The sequence below is a fragment of the Pipistrellus hanaki genome (assembly GCF_964339955.1).
Source record: "Pipistrellus hanaki genome assembly, chromosome: 7".
In the NCBI taxonomy this organism is placed as follows: Eukaryota; Metazoa; Chordata; class Mammalia; order Chiroptera; family Vespertilionidae; genus Pipistrellus; species Pipistrellus hanaki.
Window position 1 is genome coordinate 22,586,609 of NC_140509.1, and position 19,426 is coordinate 22,606,034.

Genomic DNA, 19,426 nt, shown 5'->3' on the forward strand with positions numbered 1-19,426 from the left:
AGCCATTGCTTCTCTCACAAAAGATCGGAAGTAGTGTTTGTTACCTTGTTTCAGCTTTATTAAGCAATGCCTCCCATCTACTATCCAAGAGACTCAGTTGTTTCAAAATTTTAACTTTATCTGCAGGTTCTGCTGTGGCAGCAATTTTTTCTCCTTCTCGTTTGATTACCTCTACAGTAGATTTGCGGTCATCCAACAATCTTTGGAGAAGCTTGAAAGAAAAAAAATATATATATATATAAAAAGTCAAAGGAATAATTGTATCAACATAAAGAAAAATCTATTCTAGGCACTTTTATTATGTGCCCTATATATATATTTTGAATGAATTCACATGCAAAGGATCTGAAAAGTAGAATTTTAAGAGTAACTCATTTTGCTTAATGACTCATTATGATTGTGTCAGACACTGGGTTATGGGCTTTTCATGGTGGATAAAACTAATATTGATAAGGCCACCAAACCATTCATTAATAATTTTAATGTAAAACAATGGGGTAAAAGGTGCTGCTTAGCATAACTTCACTGCATTGACGGTGACAATTTCCCATTATTGTAATGAAAGGGGAATCGTCCTATACATTCAACAATTATCTGTCCCATTAAGACAAAACAGATTATTACAAGTCATTACTGTGTTCAAAACGGTACTGTGTTCTTTCCCGGTGTTAAACAATGCCGTACAGGCAGAGGGTGAGACAGAGAAGAAGCTCACAAAGCTAGTGAGGCAAAAGCAGAGGCTCATGGCTCTTTTGACAGGTGGGGTTCGCTCCTAAAACCCTCTGTGAGGATGAAAACCAAACAAGGGCTTTTAAATATCACTCCCTAAAGGAACAGAGGGTGGAATGTATGAGAACGCTCCAAAGCTGACTAAATAAGACTAATATTTCAGGATTTAGCAGCAGAAGACAAAAATTCAGTTCCATTCTAAGTAAATATTTCAAGAAGCCTGGAATGGAATGTTTCATAGAGGTGGGCAGAGCTCAGGGCTCCCTTGCTCTTACCTAAACAAGCAAATATTTCATGAGCAAAGCTATCTATGCACAGGCGCCATGTTAACTAACAAGGAGAATGGCACAGGGGATAAAACACCACCTCGTTCCGGGTTTCCTTCATCTGATCCTGACTGATAGATAAGGAGTAAAGAAATGGACAGGCAGCCAGAAGTAATACTAAGCTAAAAGTGCATTCACTCACTTTCATTTTGTAATCAAGACCAATGAAGAAGGAGGTAGAGAAACATATTTAGGAAGAAGAAAAATAAACCCTCTTGATACAGGTTAGAGTCATTATAAAATCAAAGTCCACCAGTAGGTTTAGGCAGTAAAGAAAACTACTTAAGTGGATTACTTTTTTTAAATATATTTTATTGATGTTTTACAGAAAGGAAGGGAGAGAGATAGTGAGCTAGAAACGTCGATGAGAGAGAAATATCGACCAGCTGCCTCTTGCACACCCCCCGCTGGGGATGTGCCCGCAACCTACGTATATGCCCCTGACCGGAATCGAACCTGGGACCTTTCAGTCCACAGACCAGACGCTCTACCACTGAGCCAAACTGGTTTCGGCGTTAAGTGGATTACTTTTGATCAACTTTAATAGCAAAGTCTCTGGCAACTAAGAAAGCCAAATTATCAAATAGGTTTTATTGGCTAAGCATAAGTTCAATAAATCTGGGGGAATTATAAAGATTTAAATTAAATTGTGAATAGTAGGTAGCAGTTATTTTATATATTATATATTTTGAATATTACATATATTATATATTACTAGAGGCGCAGTGCACAAAATTCGTGCACTCAGGGAGGGGGTCCCTCAGCCCAGCCTGCACCCTCTCGCAGTCCGGAAGCCCTCAGGGGATGTCCAAAGCCGGCAGTCAGGCATCCTTAGCGCTGCCCTGGAGGTGGGACAGACTCCCACCTACACCACTACACTTGCCAGCCATGAGCCATGCTTCTGGCTGAGCAGCACTCCCCCTGAGAGAGCACACTGACCAGCAGGGGGCAGCTTCTGCATTGAGTGTCTGTCCCCTGGTGGTCAGTGTGCATCATAGCGACTGGCCATTCAGTTGATTTACATATTATTTTATAGGATTTTACTACATATTATAGTAGTAAAATTATAGCCTTTAATTATATAGGATTTTACTACACATTATATATTATACAAATTATTCAAAAATTGCATAAGTGTTTCCTGTGATGTTTAATTCTTACCTGTAAATATATTTCTAATAAGTTAATTTCCCAATACAAAAGTCTTCAAAGTTCTGAATTTCAAAATTTAATGAAGCTTCTTAATCCATCCCCTTCTTCTTAAGGTTGCATTCAGGAGAAAACTCACCAATGTGTTGTGTTCCAGGCCCCTCCCACATGTCCTTTCATGTGGGAGGGGCCTGGAACATGGCTGACAAGTTAGTACTGAGAACATCACTAAGTGCTAACTAAGTGACCAGCACCAGTGGGAGCACAACTGTATGTGAGATCCCAAATAGACATCACCTCTCTACTGAGTGTGTCTTTCCAACTTGGTCCTTACTGAGTGTCAAAAGATGTAGCAGCACATTCATTAGCATATGTGAATTAAATATTTGCTTCTTTAGCATAGGCTGAAGCCAGCCCATGAAACCAGCCCATATTTAATCTATACCAAAGGCAATTTCATATGCCCAACCTAATATATAAAGGAACAGTGACACTTCTGTCCAAAGTCCCCTTCTTCCCTGACTTCTCTATTTAAAACTGCTCACGTACACACACACACACACACACACACACACACCCTTTACTCTAGCGTTTCCTGTCCCTCATTCTTGTTATCACTTTCTAATTTTTATATCTCATGCCCGCTTCACTTATCACAATTTACTTATTTGTTTTATTGTTTCTCTCTCCCTGTTCCTCCTGCCCCACAAAACCGTAAACTCGGTGAGGAAATTTTATCTTTTTTTATTTGGTGATGTAGCTCCAACACCCAGAACAATGCCTTGATCCGAGGCACATGGTTCCATAAGTATTTGTTAAGTGGACAACAAAATAATGTCTAGAACATCAACAACCAGTTAGCTAAGATAACCTATTAATATAAATAGAGTTTCATTATTAATGTGGCACAGGAAACACAATCCAGAAGCATCACTGACTTACCTTTTGCTCTTGTATCTGGGCCTTCACCACTTTGAACTCAGCCGATGGTGGCTTCTGATTGGCCACAAGCTCCTCGGTGTCTACCATCCAGCTGAGCAGGGACTCCAAGGCATCCTGGAACCTCCCGCAGTGCAGCAGGGCCTCCTGCAGCTGGGCGGCTCGTTGAGCCACCTGCAAAGTGCCAGTTGGTCCCACTTATTTACTAGCTTAATGGTAAACAATGCAATTGCCTACCGGCCACCACTTTTCATGTTTATCTTCCTATTTGGTCCCAAATTTTCTTTTCCTTTTCATTTAAAGTCTACCCAAAGCATAGACAATGGACGGGTTGGGGGGTAGAATAGCATCAAACTTTAGCAAATAAGCCAAGAAGAGAAGGCTACCATCATAAACAGTCAATGTAAAAGAAAAAACCTTTGTGATTTTGGAAATATCCAATGCATTTATGATTAGCAATGAATGATTGAAGTATTTTCAGGCTGCTGAAAGAAACAATGCATTAGTCACTTTTATTAGTATCCTTGGGATTCATTTTTTTTTTATTTCCTACTGATGCATATCAGGGATAATGATTTTAAAAAAAGACTATGATTTTAAAATAATGATTATAACAGAGAGAATGAGAATTCTTGTTTTGCTAGGCAAAATAACTATAAAGTATCCCATTAAATTCTGCTGGCTCCAAGCTCTGAGTCCTTATTTAACTGACCAGGGCCTTTGTCTTTTGGTAAATGGAATCTCTGGGTCCTACAATACCCTACTGCCCTTCTCATAGATCTCCTTTTTGTACTAAAGAAGTAGTTGGCAAGATATTTTAAGCACCATGGAATATATTTTCATCTGACACTGCATTCCAATTGTGTTCAAAGTGCACTACAATATGAATCCGACTTCAAAGAATGATAAATGTGGGTTTGAGACCTGGCGATGCTTAAGATTTCAATGCAGCAAAATTTGTGTGCAAACCATCACCACCACCACCTGACAGGCACTGCATCGAATCACAATTTTCTGGTAATTTATGCCATGGGAAGATCTGCTATTGTGGGTCAGCATTATCTCCTTAAGATATCAGAGCGTTATTTCCCACATGGGTATTTTTTAAAAGGTGGGGATCTCTACCTTATACATAAAATAGTATTTGCTGCTAATGGTCTATCAGGAGGGTGGCAACCCTTAGTCCAGGGCAGACAGACTGGCATAGTTGCTTTCACTCGCACAGTGTGACCTATTAGACGGTGAAATTTGTTGCTAACGTTTGAAAGTTAGAAGATTTCACTAAAAAAGTTAGATTTTCCCAAGTTCCTTGAAAGCAAATATACTCTTTGGCAACAGTGAGCGTAGAACCTCAGAAGGCAATGTGTTGCTGGAGCTAAGTGGTTACTGTACCTTTAAAGGTGCATGAGGTCTCTCAACACAGGACAGTGTCATGGCCACCTGTTATTACACCTGCACTATTGTGTCTTTATCAAAGTCAAGATAATGACAGGGAGAGGCCCTGTTTCCTCCAGCTGGCTGCTTTCGCTTCTGCTTCCTCACAAGCCCTGTAGGCACTGGAGTCTGCGCCATCCAGTTTACAGCAATATAAAAAAAGTGGACGTGTTTAGGGAAGTCTGGCTACTGTAAATATGAACTGTGGTCACAACAAATGCTGGTGACTGATATCAAACAGAAAGGACGGGGAAGGGGAAGGCAAAGTTACCTTCTTATTGAGAGTCTTCCACCTGGCATTGACATCGTCCAGGTCCTGCTCCAAAGCTTGGGTGCTGGTGCTGTTCGCAGCGCTCTGAATAAGGCCCTGGCCCAACCAGTTGACATCTTGCTGTTTAACCTGCAAGGATTCAATCTCTTCTTTTTGGAATACCTGCAGTTGGAAGAGCAATAATCATATGAGTTATATGACCTAATAACCACCAAATATAAACATTTATTCAGTGATTGGATATCAATCACTAGAGATAAAGATAATTTTTGTTGCGTATTTGTATCATAACAACCTTATTAATAAGAGTCGTGAATACAAAACAATAGTCTAAGTACATTTAATCAGATTACCTATAAACCCAAGAAAACAGTGCATGTCCTCTCTTTATTGTTTCATTATCATAGCACTAGAAATTTCCTATCATTTCAATTTAACTATAGTATAAAAATGTATGAAAAATGCTAATGAACAAAATGATAAGATGGGTCCAAGATGAACCTATTTACTGGGCAAGGGCTCTTACAGGCATTCTTTAAGAATGCCTGCTGTTAGCTGGAATTGAAGTTTGATGAATCACTGACAAGATGATAAAGTGATCCACGATGCTAATCTATGACTTGCCAAATGGGCCAAAATACAGGGATAGGAAAAGAAAAAGTGGCTTTGGCAAGCACTGCAGTAGTAAGTATCCCTAAACATCTAGCCCCCTCAATGTCTATCAAGATGCCAATAGGCTTGCAGGAGGCATGTAGACCTCACTCCTGGGCCTGATCACACATACCACCAGCACAGCAACTGTGGTTATGCTTTAATCACGGCCTCCCCTGTCATCAGCTGTCCAGAACTGCCCCCCGAAACCCAACTCCTCCTCCCATTCAACTTATGGTCCCCGGTTGCCTGCCCATAACTGTCCAAAGAGCTAATGTGTTAGAGCAAAATGCAAGCTCCATGGAAGCAGAAAGTTCTCTTTTCCTTATAATAGTTTCATGCCCTGGACCTCCCATAGTACCTGACATCCAATACTGCATGTGATGATTATTTGCCAAATAAACATCAGTATAGAAAAATAATATTGTCTTAGAATGAATGATATAACCCCTAAATAGATAATTCTAACTGTGGGGTGGGGAATAGATCAACATGTTCATAGACAATATAAATGTTTTTTAATACAGAAGTTAAAGGATGTCATAAAGAAAGTAAGTAAATTTAACTCAGAAAGGAAAGTTCCAGCTAAGATATTAAGGTGAGACAAGGTTTGGTGTTCTGAGCTGTTATACTGTAGGGCACTATACAAATATATCAATAGCCCAAGTGAACAAACAGTTAAGCAGAACATATGAAGCATAACAAAGGCAAATACCAAAACAGTACTTAAGATGAAATTCAGGCACAGCGTGGAAAACAATTGTGAAAGATACAGAGGCTGCAGGAGACAAACTTTCTAGACTCTGGCCAAGGCCCCAAAAGCAGGCTACTTCGTGTTATTGTATGATTTGAGTACATTAAGGAACAGCAAACAAATAAATGGTCATTTCCTCCAGAGTTCCCCTCCCATATAGACAATTTCCACACTGGAGAACTGTCTCTGTATAACAATACCATAGTCACATAATCAAACAAATTATAAGAATTCCCCAAGTCACTGAGGAACAAAAACACAAGCTTTCGTAAGTTTTTAAAAGGCATACATTTCCTTAATAAGGCATTGGAAAGTTGAGACAAGGTGGTAAAAATAGAGTTTGGTGCTGTATTATGATTCTATTTCTTTTCCATACCACTTTCTAAGTTACTACTCCTATGAATCGCTGTGGATATGTTTGACCACACACACACACACACACACACACACAGACACACAGGAGGAGGGACTGCTACATTCTTAAGCCCAAGAACTCGTCTGGTACATAAGGATTCAGGGAAAAGTTCTATTCTCCCTCTCAGATAATTTCCAGGACAAAAAAAAAAAAAAAAGTGCACCCTAATATAATGTTGCAGTAAATGGCCTTAATCTCTTTCTTACCTTGGTTTGAAAGAAATTAATTTTAGAGTGCCTATCAGAGTAGGGCTAGGTGAGTCTGTGGTAATTTTCTGAAGCACTACAAAAATACATGAAGGGTTATAAAAGTTAACTACTAAAGATCCTATGCACTCCTAAGAGCCTCATTACTTTCTACCAATAAACTGTAAGATCCTTTGCATAGAAATGTACTTAGCCAAGCTTTTACACTAGCATGTCGTTTAAAGCATGCTCCGGGAAAGGGCATCGCTGACTCGAGCAATCATTTCATGGACTGAGAAGAGAAACTTTTCTGAAACTGTCCAAATCCCTTATCTCTCCGTGGTAGCAAAATACTTATCCAGGGAGACTTTCTCCCTCATCTAGTCCATAAGCACACACACACAGAGAAGCTTAAAATAAAGTTAAATTACCTCTGAGGCAAAGTTTACCAGAAGAGCTCAGAAAAAAAAACTACCAAAATAACCGAACTTCAGTCTAAGTGGGAAGAAAAAAATTACAGGCCTGACCAGCAACCTCTGCTGATTACGGGGCTGCACCCTTCCCTCTCCTACCTCACTCACCACTCACAGGGAGTCAGACGCTAGCTGTCCGGGCTGCAAACTACAGCACAATGCAACTTCTCTGCTTCCACAGGCAGAGCTACTGGGGGGAAACTCGCAGCACATTTTAAGACGTCCTTAATTCGAGTGGAGTACTTCGCAGACCACAACAATATAATGTTGTGTTTGTACCTTCATGACTAAGCCTGTTCAAGCTTAATAAATCCAGTGCTACTGCCCCTAAATGGCAGTGTCTTAAACCACAATTTGTGTAAAAGCTGAATGTTCACATAAATTCACAGTGGAGGCATTCTGAGTGATGGCACACAGCCACCAGCTGCACAACCAATAGCAGGACTCTGGGCAGCTGGGAGCAATCATTCCCGCAAAACCCCACCCAATTCTTTTGCAGTGATGATCCACTTGTCAATACCTGGCACCTCGGGGGGCACTCGTCGGCCCCACCCCCAGAGGAAACACCAGTGACCACTTGGGAACAGAAGCACACAATTTGGAGGGGCGGGGCGTCCCGTTTCCCTGAGTTACCTGAACTGACGGAAAGCCATTACAGACCGTGTCCAATACGCCTGCCCGGGCCCTGGTTTTTCGGGGACCTTTCTTTCTCGCAGCTCTGAATTTCGGGGAGCATTTCGTACGGGCCATCTCTGTCTCCTGGGCAGAAGGAGGGGCCTCCACTTCTTCTTTAGGTGGAGGGTTCGATTCTTCTGAATCGCATCGTGGTAACAGGGACTCGTTTTCTTCCAAGCTTCTGCCTCCACCATCTACGTGATTTCCCCCCAAATCTAAATGAGAGAGCCCCAAATCCTCAGGAGAACCTGCCACACACTCCCCGCTCTCTGCTGTGATGGGGAATTCTCCCGGTCCATAGGTTTTCCCTTCTCCTCCTGGGTTAGAGATACGCTCATCTTCTCCATCTCTCATTAACGGGTCACCCTTCACAGAGGTCTCCCCCCAATCATCCTGCAGGCAGCAGTGTTCACCCGGGATTTCCCTCCGACCATCCACACCAGTGGTTTGCTCCAGGGGAGACACGCCACGTAAAACCATTTGGAAGCTCTCATCAGGGCGGGCGCTTCTACAGGAAAGCAAGGGGACTTTCTGTTCGCTAACGGGGTGGGCAGGAAGCAAGGGTGCATGCTGTTCCGCTACATGAATGTCTTCGGCAGAAGAAAAGCTTCTGATCTGTGACTGGTCCCCGGTTAAAATGGCCTGTTTTTCTTCCCTCTCGGCCGGAGGGCTGCACAAGCCAGAGTCGTCGTCCTCCGACGTGAGGGAGTTCGTCCCCCACCTGCCCTTGCTGGCCTTGCCAACAGCCTGGGACACATCAGCAGGTTCAACAAAGGAGCTTTCGCTTTTGTTTGCATAATCCATAAAATTGGCCGGGACAAACATCCGCCAGGACCGTCGATGCTCTTTCTTTTCGGCGTGAGACTTGGCTTTGGGCAGCCCCGTGGTTCGGATGATGTCGCTGTTGAGTTTGAGCGCATCGAAGATCATCTTTTCATCGAGGGTGTGAGCCTCCCGGCCCCTCAGCTCAAACACGTTGGAAGAAGCCAGGGCACCGTTGGAGCATAGAGAACTAACATCCAGTGTCCTGTGACTGTAGGGCAAAGTCCGGTCTCCGAAATGCCTGGAAGCCAGGCTGCCTTTTGAACCCGAGTCTATCTGTTCGTTTAGCCTGACGGTGTCATAGATGGACCGCTGTGGGACATAACAGTCTTCGATGTTCAGGTCCTCCTCCTCCTCACCCTTCCCTACACACGGGGGATTCTGACGTAAACAGTCTGGTCTGCTGAGTGGCTTCCCCATCTTACAGAAAGTTAAAGCAAATACTGCAGCTCTTGAGACAGAAATTAAGACATAAGGCAAAGCATCTCTCGAAAAAGGGATACCTCTGTCCAGAACTAACTATACAGTGTCTCTGGCATAAAGACACATGCTCAAATAATGTGTGTCATAATCTATGAGGTGGTTAAGGTCATCATCAGTGCATCAGTCTACATGCAACTATCCTTGTAGCTGGTCGTTTTTAGAATGATTCTAAAAAAATAAAGTGCATCAAGAACACGGAGCAGAAACCACTTAACCAACCGACCCCCAGCCCCACAGTTCCCTTTCACATAACTCCAAAAACAACAGAAAAACAACAACAAACATACACTCAACAGTGGCTCAAACAGTCAGAACATTCCATTGTCAGTTCGTTTCCCTTTTTTAGTCTAATTTTGCATCCGAGATTTCCAGATTAAAAATTTCCAAGGGAGCAAGCATTTCAGCGGGCTAAATGCTAATTTAGGCAGCGCTCTGGTTAACTGTAAATCCACTTAAAGACGGCTTACACAGCTCCATCCCCTATATAAATAAACCATGCTTCAGAGACTTAAAAGACAAACACGAGGACCACGTACTATTGTCAGATCAAGGCACAGAACACATCTTCCGAGAAAAAAAAATCAGTCTAAGGTTGCAAGAAAGTTAAAATTTTTCTTTTGCCTTTTTTTTTTTGGGGGGCGGGGTAAGTAGCTATAAATAATCTGGATTCAAAAGGCAGTTTTTCTTCCCATATTAAGCTTCTTTGAGGCTAATCAGAACTACCCAAAGGAGGGGCAGGGGGAGAGAAAATTCGACTTTTGGACAGCCGGGCCGGGACAATCCAGCGACTGTTTAAAGTAAACAGTTTAGAAAGCATGGTGTTCTAGAAACTCTCCTTTAAAAGAAAAAAAGAAAAAAGCGCCAGTTTCCAGAGTCTTATCTGATGCTCCTTCGGAAGGCGTATTCCACCTGAGGCAGTTGCATGAGGCAGTTGCAAGCAGCGAGGAAGAGCTCCGAGGTCCCTCTAAGGCACAGGCAGCGTCATTCCCATTCCAGCCGGGAGCACGGTCTCAGCCTCGGACACTGACCCGGGGCGGCCGCAGGTCGCCTTGCATTTTAGCTGCAGCTGCGGAGAGGCAGGGGGGTGGGGGGCGGAGGCAGAAGGGGAGCCCCGGCAGGGAGCTCCGGCGCTGTCCCCGGTCCCCAGCTCCTCAGGGCAGCAGGGCCCCCGGCGGCGGCGGCGGGGCGGGCATCCTCCCGAGCCGGGGCGCTCCCGGGACCGGCCTCACTCCCTGGGGGCAACATCGGCTCCCGGTCCCTCCGCCCGCCGAGCGCTCCGGGCGCGCAGCTCCCGCCGCTCCTCCTCGGCTGCCAAGCCCGCCTGTGCCTTCACTCCGCAGTCATCGTGTCTTTGACTCCTCGCCCCTCTCTCCGAGCCGGGGCAGCGGCAGCTTCAGGGGGAGGAACCTAGAGGCCGGGAGGCTGCCGTGCAACAGCTTGCTGGTGACATCAGCGCAGATCAGACCCGCTGGGGAGAGTGGGGCAGCTCGGGTTCGGAGTCGCCCAGAGCGCACCACCTAGCTCCGAGCAGGAAGGGAGAGAGAGGAAGGGCTCGCAGAGGTGGAAAGGCCGGTGCTCATTTGAATATTAAATGGGTTGAAAAAGAGCTAACAGATCCCCACCCTTCTGCTGAAGCCACTCCCTCACACAGTTGCAAGACTCCGGGTTAGTATCTGCCCCGTGCGAAGGGCGGATCGCTTTGAAGTCAGAGTGTTGTGTCATTCCTTTTTTAAAAAAAAGCCCAAGTTCCAGTCTAACCGTTCTGCAGAGTAAATTATCCCCGTGGCAGGGCGCCCTGAGCACCGCTGACATGAATATTAGTAGTTACTAATAACCATGCAGCCCTCTTGAGGTTAACAGATCAAGGGCAGTAAGTGACTCCAGATATTTCATAAACAAAATCACATGCACAGATTTTTATCTACTGAACAAACACGCTCTTAAAATACTGTTGGAAAATAAATTCAGCAAACCAGGCCACAGCCCTGGGGGGAGGGGGACTAATACTCCTATTTAGATAAAATACAATCTACCCATCCTTTATTTTACAAAATAAGCAACATTGCCAGATTAGCAGATAGAGTAATAGGTGAGGGCAGACTATCTTTTCTCAGTCTCACAAGATAATAATTTGTACATAAAACTGCACTGATCCCAAGTGAAGAAGGTAGCGCTGGTAAAAACAACCTTATGTTTTCTCAAACTTTTACAGAAAAGACATCGGACAGAACTTTTGTTCCTTTACTGAGAAAACAACTCCAAAACTGTTTTTACAAACCTAAAAATTAAATCTTTTTCAAAAATCTGTGCATAACCAGACTCTATAAGTAAGCACACCTATTCAACATTATTAGATACAAGTCATCCAGATGAAAAAATATATTTAAAAATACCCATCAATATCACACTATCAATTCAATGCCCATTTTTCATAAACAAGAAGGGAAATATTTCAACAAGCACTAGATCCTGAGGTGTTAGAGCACCAGGCTGCTCTGAGGTGCTGACAATAAGAAAAAGAAAAACGTGCACACACATTACCATGTCTGGCAGTGGGCTGAGCACTAGGCCAGGAATTAAGAGAGACGAAGTTAGTCCCAATTGCCACTATCTTTCTTGTTGTTGTTAATCCTTAGCTGAGGATGTATTTCCCCGTGACTGAATCTGCAGTCCAGGTACATGCCCTTGACCAGGAATCTAACGGGAGACCTCTGGATTCGAGGGCCAACACTCTAAACATTGAGCCACAGCAGACGGGGCCCACAGGCCACTATCGTGACAGGTAAGCCTGAAAAACTACTTATTCATGGCGATATTAATACAACAGTGAAGTTTCCATGAAATGTGAATGAGTGCCTTTCTCTAAATACTCTGAGAACTTCTCATAAGAATGGCCCTAGCTCAGTCACCTTACATTCCAACTCTGAATCATTAGTTCGATAAGAAGAGCAATGTGTAACCTCACATTTGAGGTGGACAGTACATTTTAAAAACTACAAAGGTAATTCATTCATAAGTTCAACCATTCATCAAACAGTGCTCACTATCTGCCAAACCCCATGGCCAGCACTGGCAGACACTGAGACAGGGGGATGAAGTGGCACTGTCCTTACAATGGAAAATCTGAGTGACAGAACACAGTTTGGAAGTAGGAAGTGCTATGAAAAAATCCTCTAGTTGATTATGTTTAAGTATATGCTATTTACTGAGCAACTAGATTCCTATTTATTAAACTGATTTTGACTAATTCTGTAAGTGATAATCCTAATACATTCTGATTCAAGTTAAAATGTGCACTATTATACTGATATTTATGACAGCAGTACACACACACACACACACCCACACACATATCTTATTACTTGAAACCATATTCCAAAGACATATCTAGATAACATGAAAGAACTTATATTTAGAACAGAATTGGACTGGTTTATCTTTCCCTCCCAAACTTGGTTTACACAGCTACTTTAAATATTATTGTATCTGATGTTAATAAAAATCAAGATATAATAAATTGTGTTCATTATTAATCATGATAGCTAGATCTCTCACATTTTCATTAGAGAAATACACAATGAATAAAATGACCAAAGTTTTTCTGAAAAACTGCCAACACTATTATTTCATACAAAGCTAAATTTTCTCAATACATTACTTACTTTACATAGCCTACTACAATAGATGGGATCTAGCTATAGTAACTTCTAAGGCAAGATGATCTTGGAAAAGTATGCAAATACTAATTTACCTAATAAAAGAGTAACATGCAAATTGACTGTACCTTCACAACACCCACCAGCCAATCAGGAGTGAGTATGCAAATCAACCCAATAAATATGCCAGGTTAATTTACATACTCAGGCAGGAGGATGGGGGCGGGGCAGGATGTTTGTGTCATCACCATGGCGACAGCACAGGTGTACCACACCACTCCAGCCCCTCCAGGCCTCTGGGCAGTGTGGGAAGGCGGAAAGGCAGCTCTGGCCAGAGCAAAGGCGCTGCCGGCAGCCAGGGGAAGGAAGCCCATTCTTGCACAAATCTTTGTGCTTTGGGCCTCTAGTTAAATTATATGGAAAAACAGAGCATTTGCTCATTTTGGTGATATTTCCAAAGTTAAGATAAATCTTTCAAAAAGGAATTCCCTTAAAAATCTTAGCACTAAGTACAACATTGTACTTCACAGAAAAGTTAAAAGGCTAATTTTATCAACTGAAAGATGTAGGATTTAAAGCTGAAAGAGTGGAATTATTAAGAAATTCAATGTGTAATAAGGGGGAAAAGGTTTGTGTGAATAAATGCAACATTATTCATGAAAACTGACAAAAGTATCCTACTGGCAATAGCTCCTGAAATCTGGATTAGAAGCCAAACAAGAGATATCTGTGTGTTTTTTGCTGTGAGTATAAAAATATGCCTTAGGAGCAACAATTTCTCTTATTCTTTCTAATTCTGATAGGCCATTTGCTAATGAAAACTGAAAACATCCTATATTTTTAGTTTTCAAACTAATACACTTCCTCACAAATGGCTAAAAGGGTTTATGAAGATAACCATCAGATGAATATACAATAGCTACTTAATATTTCAGTGGAAAATTCTTATATTTTATAAAAAGTAGGCTATTTAGACTCCATCACAAAAGCAAACAAATTCAGAACCTCTTAATGGATTCATTGTCTGATCTTGATGGAAAATATCCTATATAATAAAAGGCTAATATGCAAATCATCCCCTTGACCGGGAGTTTGACTAGGAGTTCAAAGGGGAGTTTGACCAGGGGTGGGGCCAGCAGGCCAACCGCTCATGGTTCTTCCCTCTGGTCGGCCCTGCCCCCGATCAGTCGCTCCATCAGGGGCAGAGCCAGTCCACCAACCCCCTGCAGCCCCTCTACCTGACTGGCCCTGACCTGATTGCCCCCTCTCCCTCTCCCCCCCAGCGCCCAACCTGGACCAGGGGTGGGGTCAGACAACCAACCATCCATGGCCCCTCCCCACAGTGGGCCCAGCCTGATCCTCCCGGATGCCCCCCATACACGAATTTGTACACTGGGCCTCTATAATAGTTTTATATAATAAAAGGCTAATATGAAAATTGTCCCCATTGGTGGGAGTTCAACCAACCGGGAGTTAGATGTGTGCTGATCACCAGGGGGGATGAGGGAGTGGCATGAAACAAAGGAAGGCCCCAAAAGGGAGACCCTAGCTGACAGCCACTAGGGACCCTACCCATGCACAAATTTTGAGTACTGAGCCTCTAGGCTTTAATAAGCACTTGCTATTCTCCCTATAAGTTACTACAATACTACTAAGACTATGTTTTCCCCCCATCTTCAGATGATGGTGGATAAAAAACATTGTCTATAACACAAAATAATTCTATGGGTAATTATTAATTAAAATATATGCACATGTGCATATATAACTTCTAAAATTGATTTTTTAAAAAATATATTTTATTGATTTTTTACGGAGAGGAAGAGAGAGGGATAGAAAGTTAGAAACATTGATGAGAGAGAAACATCGATCAGCTGCCTCCTGCACAACCCCACTGGGGATGTGCCCACAACCAATGTACATGCCCTTGACCGGAATCGAACCAGGGACCCCTTGAGTCTGCGAGCTGACGCTCTATCCTAGGGGTGTTGAACTCAATCAGAGAAGGGGCCAAAATCTAAAATCCAGCCTAAATCGCGGGCCGAATGGTTTACTGAACAGTCATAAACTGACAATGTCATAAACTGACAGCGGAGTGCAGTGATGACAGCGCGGTGCGGGCCACATTGCAAGGCCTGGCGGGCTGGATTTGGCCCGCGGGCCTTGTGTTTGACACATGTGCTCTATCCACTGAGCCAAACCAGTTTCGGCTAAAATTGATTTTTAAAAAGCCATCCAGCAAACAAAACTAATATACATAGTAAAGATCCCATTTAATTTCCTTCAGATTAACAAAAAGAGAATCTGAAAACACTTTTCATGTTAAAACACTGACAAAAGAAATAAGTAATCTCGAAATTAACACAAAGATATGTACGGAACAGTCTGTGAGCGCAGACATTTTCTCTGGTATCCTAGTTCTTGCACAGCTCCAAAAGCTTTTTACTTCATTTACAATCCCAGCATCTGGCTACCCTGGGCTATAATTTCATGAATGAGTGGAGACCTACATAAATATTTTAAAAAATAAAACAAAAAACCTATCAAATTAACAACAAAGCAAAATCTTCTCTGTCCCTCTCACACACACACCGACATAGACACACCTTTAAGCAACTTTCCACATTAGTTAAGTTCATTTCCTAAGTATCCTTTTTATCTAAGGGGGCCTGTGATAATGACGGTAGGTAATACATTTGGATGCTTTTCAGGGGATCACTTTCCATTGGTAATACAGGATTATCCTGTTAACAACAGCTTAAAAAAATTTTTTTAAAGAAAATCCTGTTATAAAACCTCCGGTTGGAACTGCCCTTAGAACCACCTGTTTTCATGCCCCAGTATTAATTAAGTAAAAGAAGTTAAGATAGGCTATGTAACATGGAGAGTCGCAGCATTAATCAGCAGCAAACATGGAAAAAGGACCCACGTTGCCGGGTGCCCTTTGGACAAGGCTTTTGGAGCAGTATGGGATATTCCCGTGTGATGTAGGAAAGAGGGCACCCACGTGTCAGGCCTACGCTGTGCAGGTGACAATATGAGGTGTTAGTAATACTACGGAGAGGACTGGCTCCAACTCTCAGTAGCTTCGTGTGGTCTCTGCTTCGGTGGGGCTCTCTCTAGCCCATCACCTGTGATATTCCTTCTTCCCAGAATCTTATGTGCTGCTTGGATGTAGCTGATTAAATAATGTGACCTTCCTCTAAAGCCCAGGTATCAAGTTGCAGTTTCTGTAGGGAACATATTTTCACCTTTAAAAATAACAGAGGGGGGTATCACACAGCTTCCTTGCTAATATACTCTCATTAACAAACAAACAAACAAACAAACAAACAAACAAAAAAATCCAGCCAAGTAAGAATCCCGCCCTCCCCCCAACAGGAAACCTCTTCTGCAACAGCTCTATTTAATTTCCCCCTGCTCTCAACAAAAATGGAGAGCAATACATCATGGGCCTGCCTGTATATAACAATATGGGCACACTTAAAAACCGCTATTAAAGCATTTTTTGGACAGTGTTATCTTTAAAAATATGGTGATATCACCCTAACCAGTTTGGCTCAGTGGATAGAGCATCGGCCTGTGGACTGAAGGGTGCCAGGTTCAATTCTGGTCAGGGCTATGTGCCTTGGTTGTGGGCACATTCCCAGTAGGGGGTGTGCAGGAGGCAGCTGATAGCTATTTCTCTCTCATCAATGTTTCTAGCTCTCTGTCCCTCTCCCTTCCTCTCTGTAAAAAAATCAATAACATATATTAAAAAAAAAATATATATATATATATATATATATATATATATATATATATATATATATGGTGACATCACAGAGGTTGTTTTAAAATCATTTAATAAGTGTCTTTAAAAGCTATTTGCATTTCAGCAAAAGTATTTACAAACAGTGCTGAAATTACCTGGCTTCTCCACCTCATGACACCCGGCATTTTAGTTCAGCCAGGATTCAAATAATGCTGCCGGGGTTAAACAGTGTCTTCACCTGGACCAGAGAAAATTTATTACAGTTTAATTAGGTATGTGTCTTGGTCTTTGTGGTTTCAACTTGGCTTCAAAAATTCTCTGCTCTGTGTAATGCTATTTTCATTTTGGGGCGGGGGAGGAATCTCTGGCTCAGTCAGACTTGCACCAGCGATGTGTTTTTATGTGGGGACAAAATGAATTGCTCTTGGGGCAGAAATAAACAGTAAGCAGGTTCTGAGCGGAGACTTTTTACCATGGCCTAAATAGAAGTGGGGAGGGGTGTATATTTAGCTACAATGTGACAGTACATGTGTGGTAAAACATCAAATTTCTTTGATCTTCATTGAAATTAAATCAAATCAATATGGTGATAATGATTACTTCATGATAATGAGAAAGTCTGATTGGCTGCTGATGACATCATAAGAACTGCCAGGACATGTTCCTTGTATATAGTTGGCTACATATGTCTTTGATAAATAAAAAAAAAAAAAAAAAAATGTGGAAACATTAATATTACTTAATAATGTAGCTTCGATTTGAAGATAATCTTGACCTAGGAGTTTTCAACAGGAGGTAGGGATAGGGGGAACCCCAAAGGACTTTTAGACTTTCTGCCTCAGAATTTACGAAAGTGTGCAAACAATCTAATGTAATAAGAGCAAAGTGTAAATAGGAAGATGGTACTGTGCGTTACCAACAGTAACAGAAAACACCTCGCATGTCACACATTTTAGTCCAATGACTAATACTTAGAAGTAGAAAAACCTATGGCAAATTGAACTTACACAATCACAATAGTTTAAAAACTTGAAGCTAACTCAAAAGGTAACACCAATCTATTTTTGACACTTGGAATAGTTTTTGCTGACAGTGAGTTAGGACATGTGGTTCAGAAGAGCATTTATTTTTAATCATTATGTCTGGGTTGGTATCTTAAACATGAGTTAATTTTGTCCTTTCAAGGATATTAACTGTTATTTCTTAGGTTGAATTTGGGGGAGGGAGATAATGGTAGCAGAGAAAGTCTGTCCTACCTACTTTGAATAATCCATTAAGTTACTAGCAAATAAAAGGCACTCCATACTGAGTAACTGGGTAATAGCTATTATTTAAGTTTTAGTCCAACTCTAAAGGTAGTTTATTTTTTTATTATTAAAAATTATTGTAAGATTTTATTTGTGACATTAGTCGAGGCTAAATCTACCAAAAAGAGTAATGGGGAAAAATATTTTGAAGTCTAAAAGAAAAATAGACTTTAAAAACACAGTAACTTCAGTGCTTTTCTGTTCTATTTTTAGAAATCAGAATAACTAGTAGTTTGCTATTTTTAAGCAAACTACTGGTTTTTCACTTAATACAAATCATTCCACTTAATGTCTATGCCCAACAGTAACTAAATTAAGATCTAAATTGTAAACTAATTTATCACTTAAGATATAATCACCAAGACAATGAAAGGTCTGATTTCTCCTGGTGGTGGCAATCACCACCATCACCATCACAGCATCAACGTATCAGTTTCTAAGACAATTTCATACATATTTATCTCATGTTCTCAGGGCAGCCTGTTATAAAACACGTTCCTCCAGTGGATGTATCAGATGCTTTGGATTCAAATGAACAATGGCTGGTTACTCAGGCCGCCAAATTAGGTTACAGCAAAGCGGATCTGAACATCTCCCAGAAAAAATCACAGATGTGCAATGTGATAAACATCCAGGCTCTCACGCTCACTGCATGTGTGACCTTGGGCAAGTCACAGAAACTCTCTGGATCTCAGCTTCCTTAGAATAAAATGGGGATAATAACAGCACCCACCTCTCCTGATTGTTAACAGGATTAAAGAGAGTTATTTAGAAAAAGGCTTGACACATCAGTGTTAACTGTGGTCAATGCTCCTTTTCTAGAGCACGCAGGCCCGCGTGTACACACACACACACACACACACACACACACACACACACAAATAAACAGAACTAGTGAATATATAAATTACCAAATTATTTACCATAATAATACTCTTTTTTACATTAGTTTGTTTTGTTAATCTTCACCCAAGGATTTTTTTTTTTTTTAAAAAGAAAGTGGAAGGGAGGGAGGAGAAGAGAGAGAGAGAGCTAAAACGTTGATGTGAGAGAGACACATCAATTGGTTGCCTCCTGCACATGCCCCCAGTGGGGGCCAGGAATCAAACCTGCAACCCAGGTACATGCCCTTGACTGGGAATCAAACCCATGACCTTTTGGTGCACAGGCCAATGCTTTACCACTGAGGCACACTGGCCAGGGCACTGGACTATATTAAATGCAGATGATCTGTCCACTTGGAAACTTTTAGTTGAATCACTGGGTCTCAAGACATTGGTGGTATACCATTATATTTTTTTATTAGTGAATGTCATTAAAACCAATCAACTCCCTCTGAAGATACCAGGGAACAGACTGACGTAGCACCCTAAGTGGTTTGTTTTTCTTCACAATCGAATACA

At 41.9% G+C, this 19,426-nt stretch overlaps 1 protein-coding gene across 8 annotated transcripts in view; it reads right to left on the minus strand.

Annotated features, from left to right (window-relative positions):
- DST (dystonin) overlaps positions 1–19,426 on the minus strand; it is a 414,275-nt gene that overhangs the window by 71,627 nt on the left and 323,222 nt on the right. For all 8 annotated transcript variants that reach the window (XM_084889121.1, XM_084889116.1, XM_084889120.1 and 5 more), the window contains 3 exons: positions 4,849–5,010; positions 3,147–3,317; positions 45–211 (listed from right to left, as the gene is read on the minus strand). In XM_084889121.1, coding sequence (XP_084745247.1) covers positions 45–211; positions 3,147–3,317; positions 4,849–5,010 — 500 coding nt within the window. The remainder of the gene's footprint in view (positions 1–44; positions 212–3,146; positions 3,318–4,848; positions 5,011–19,426) is intronic.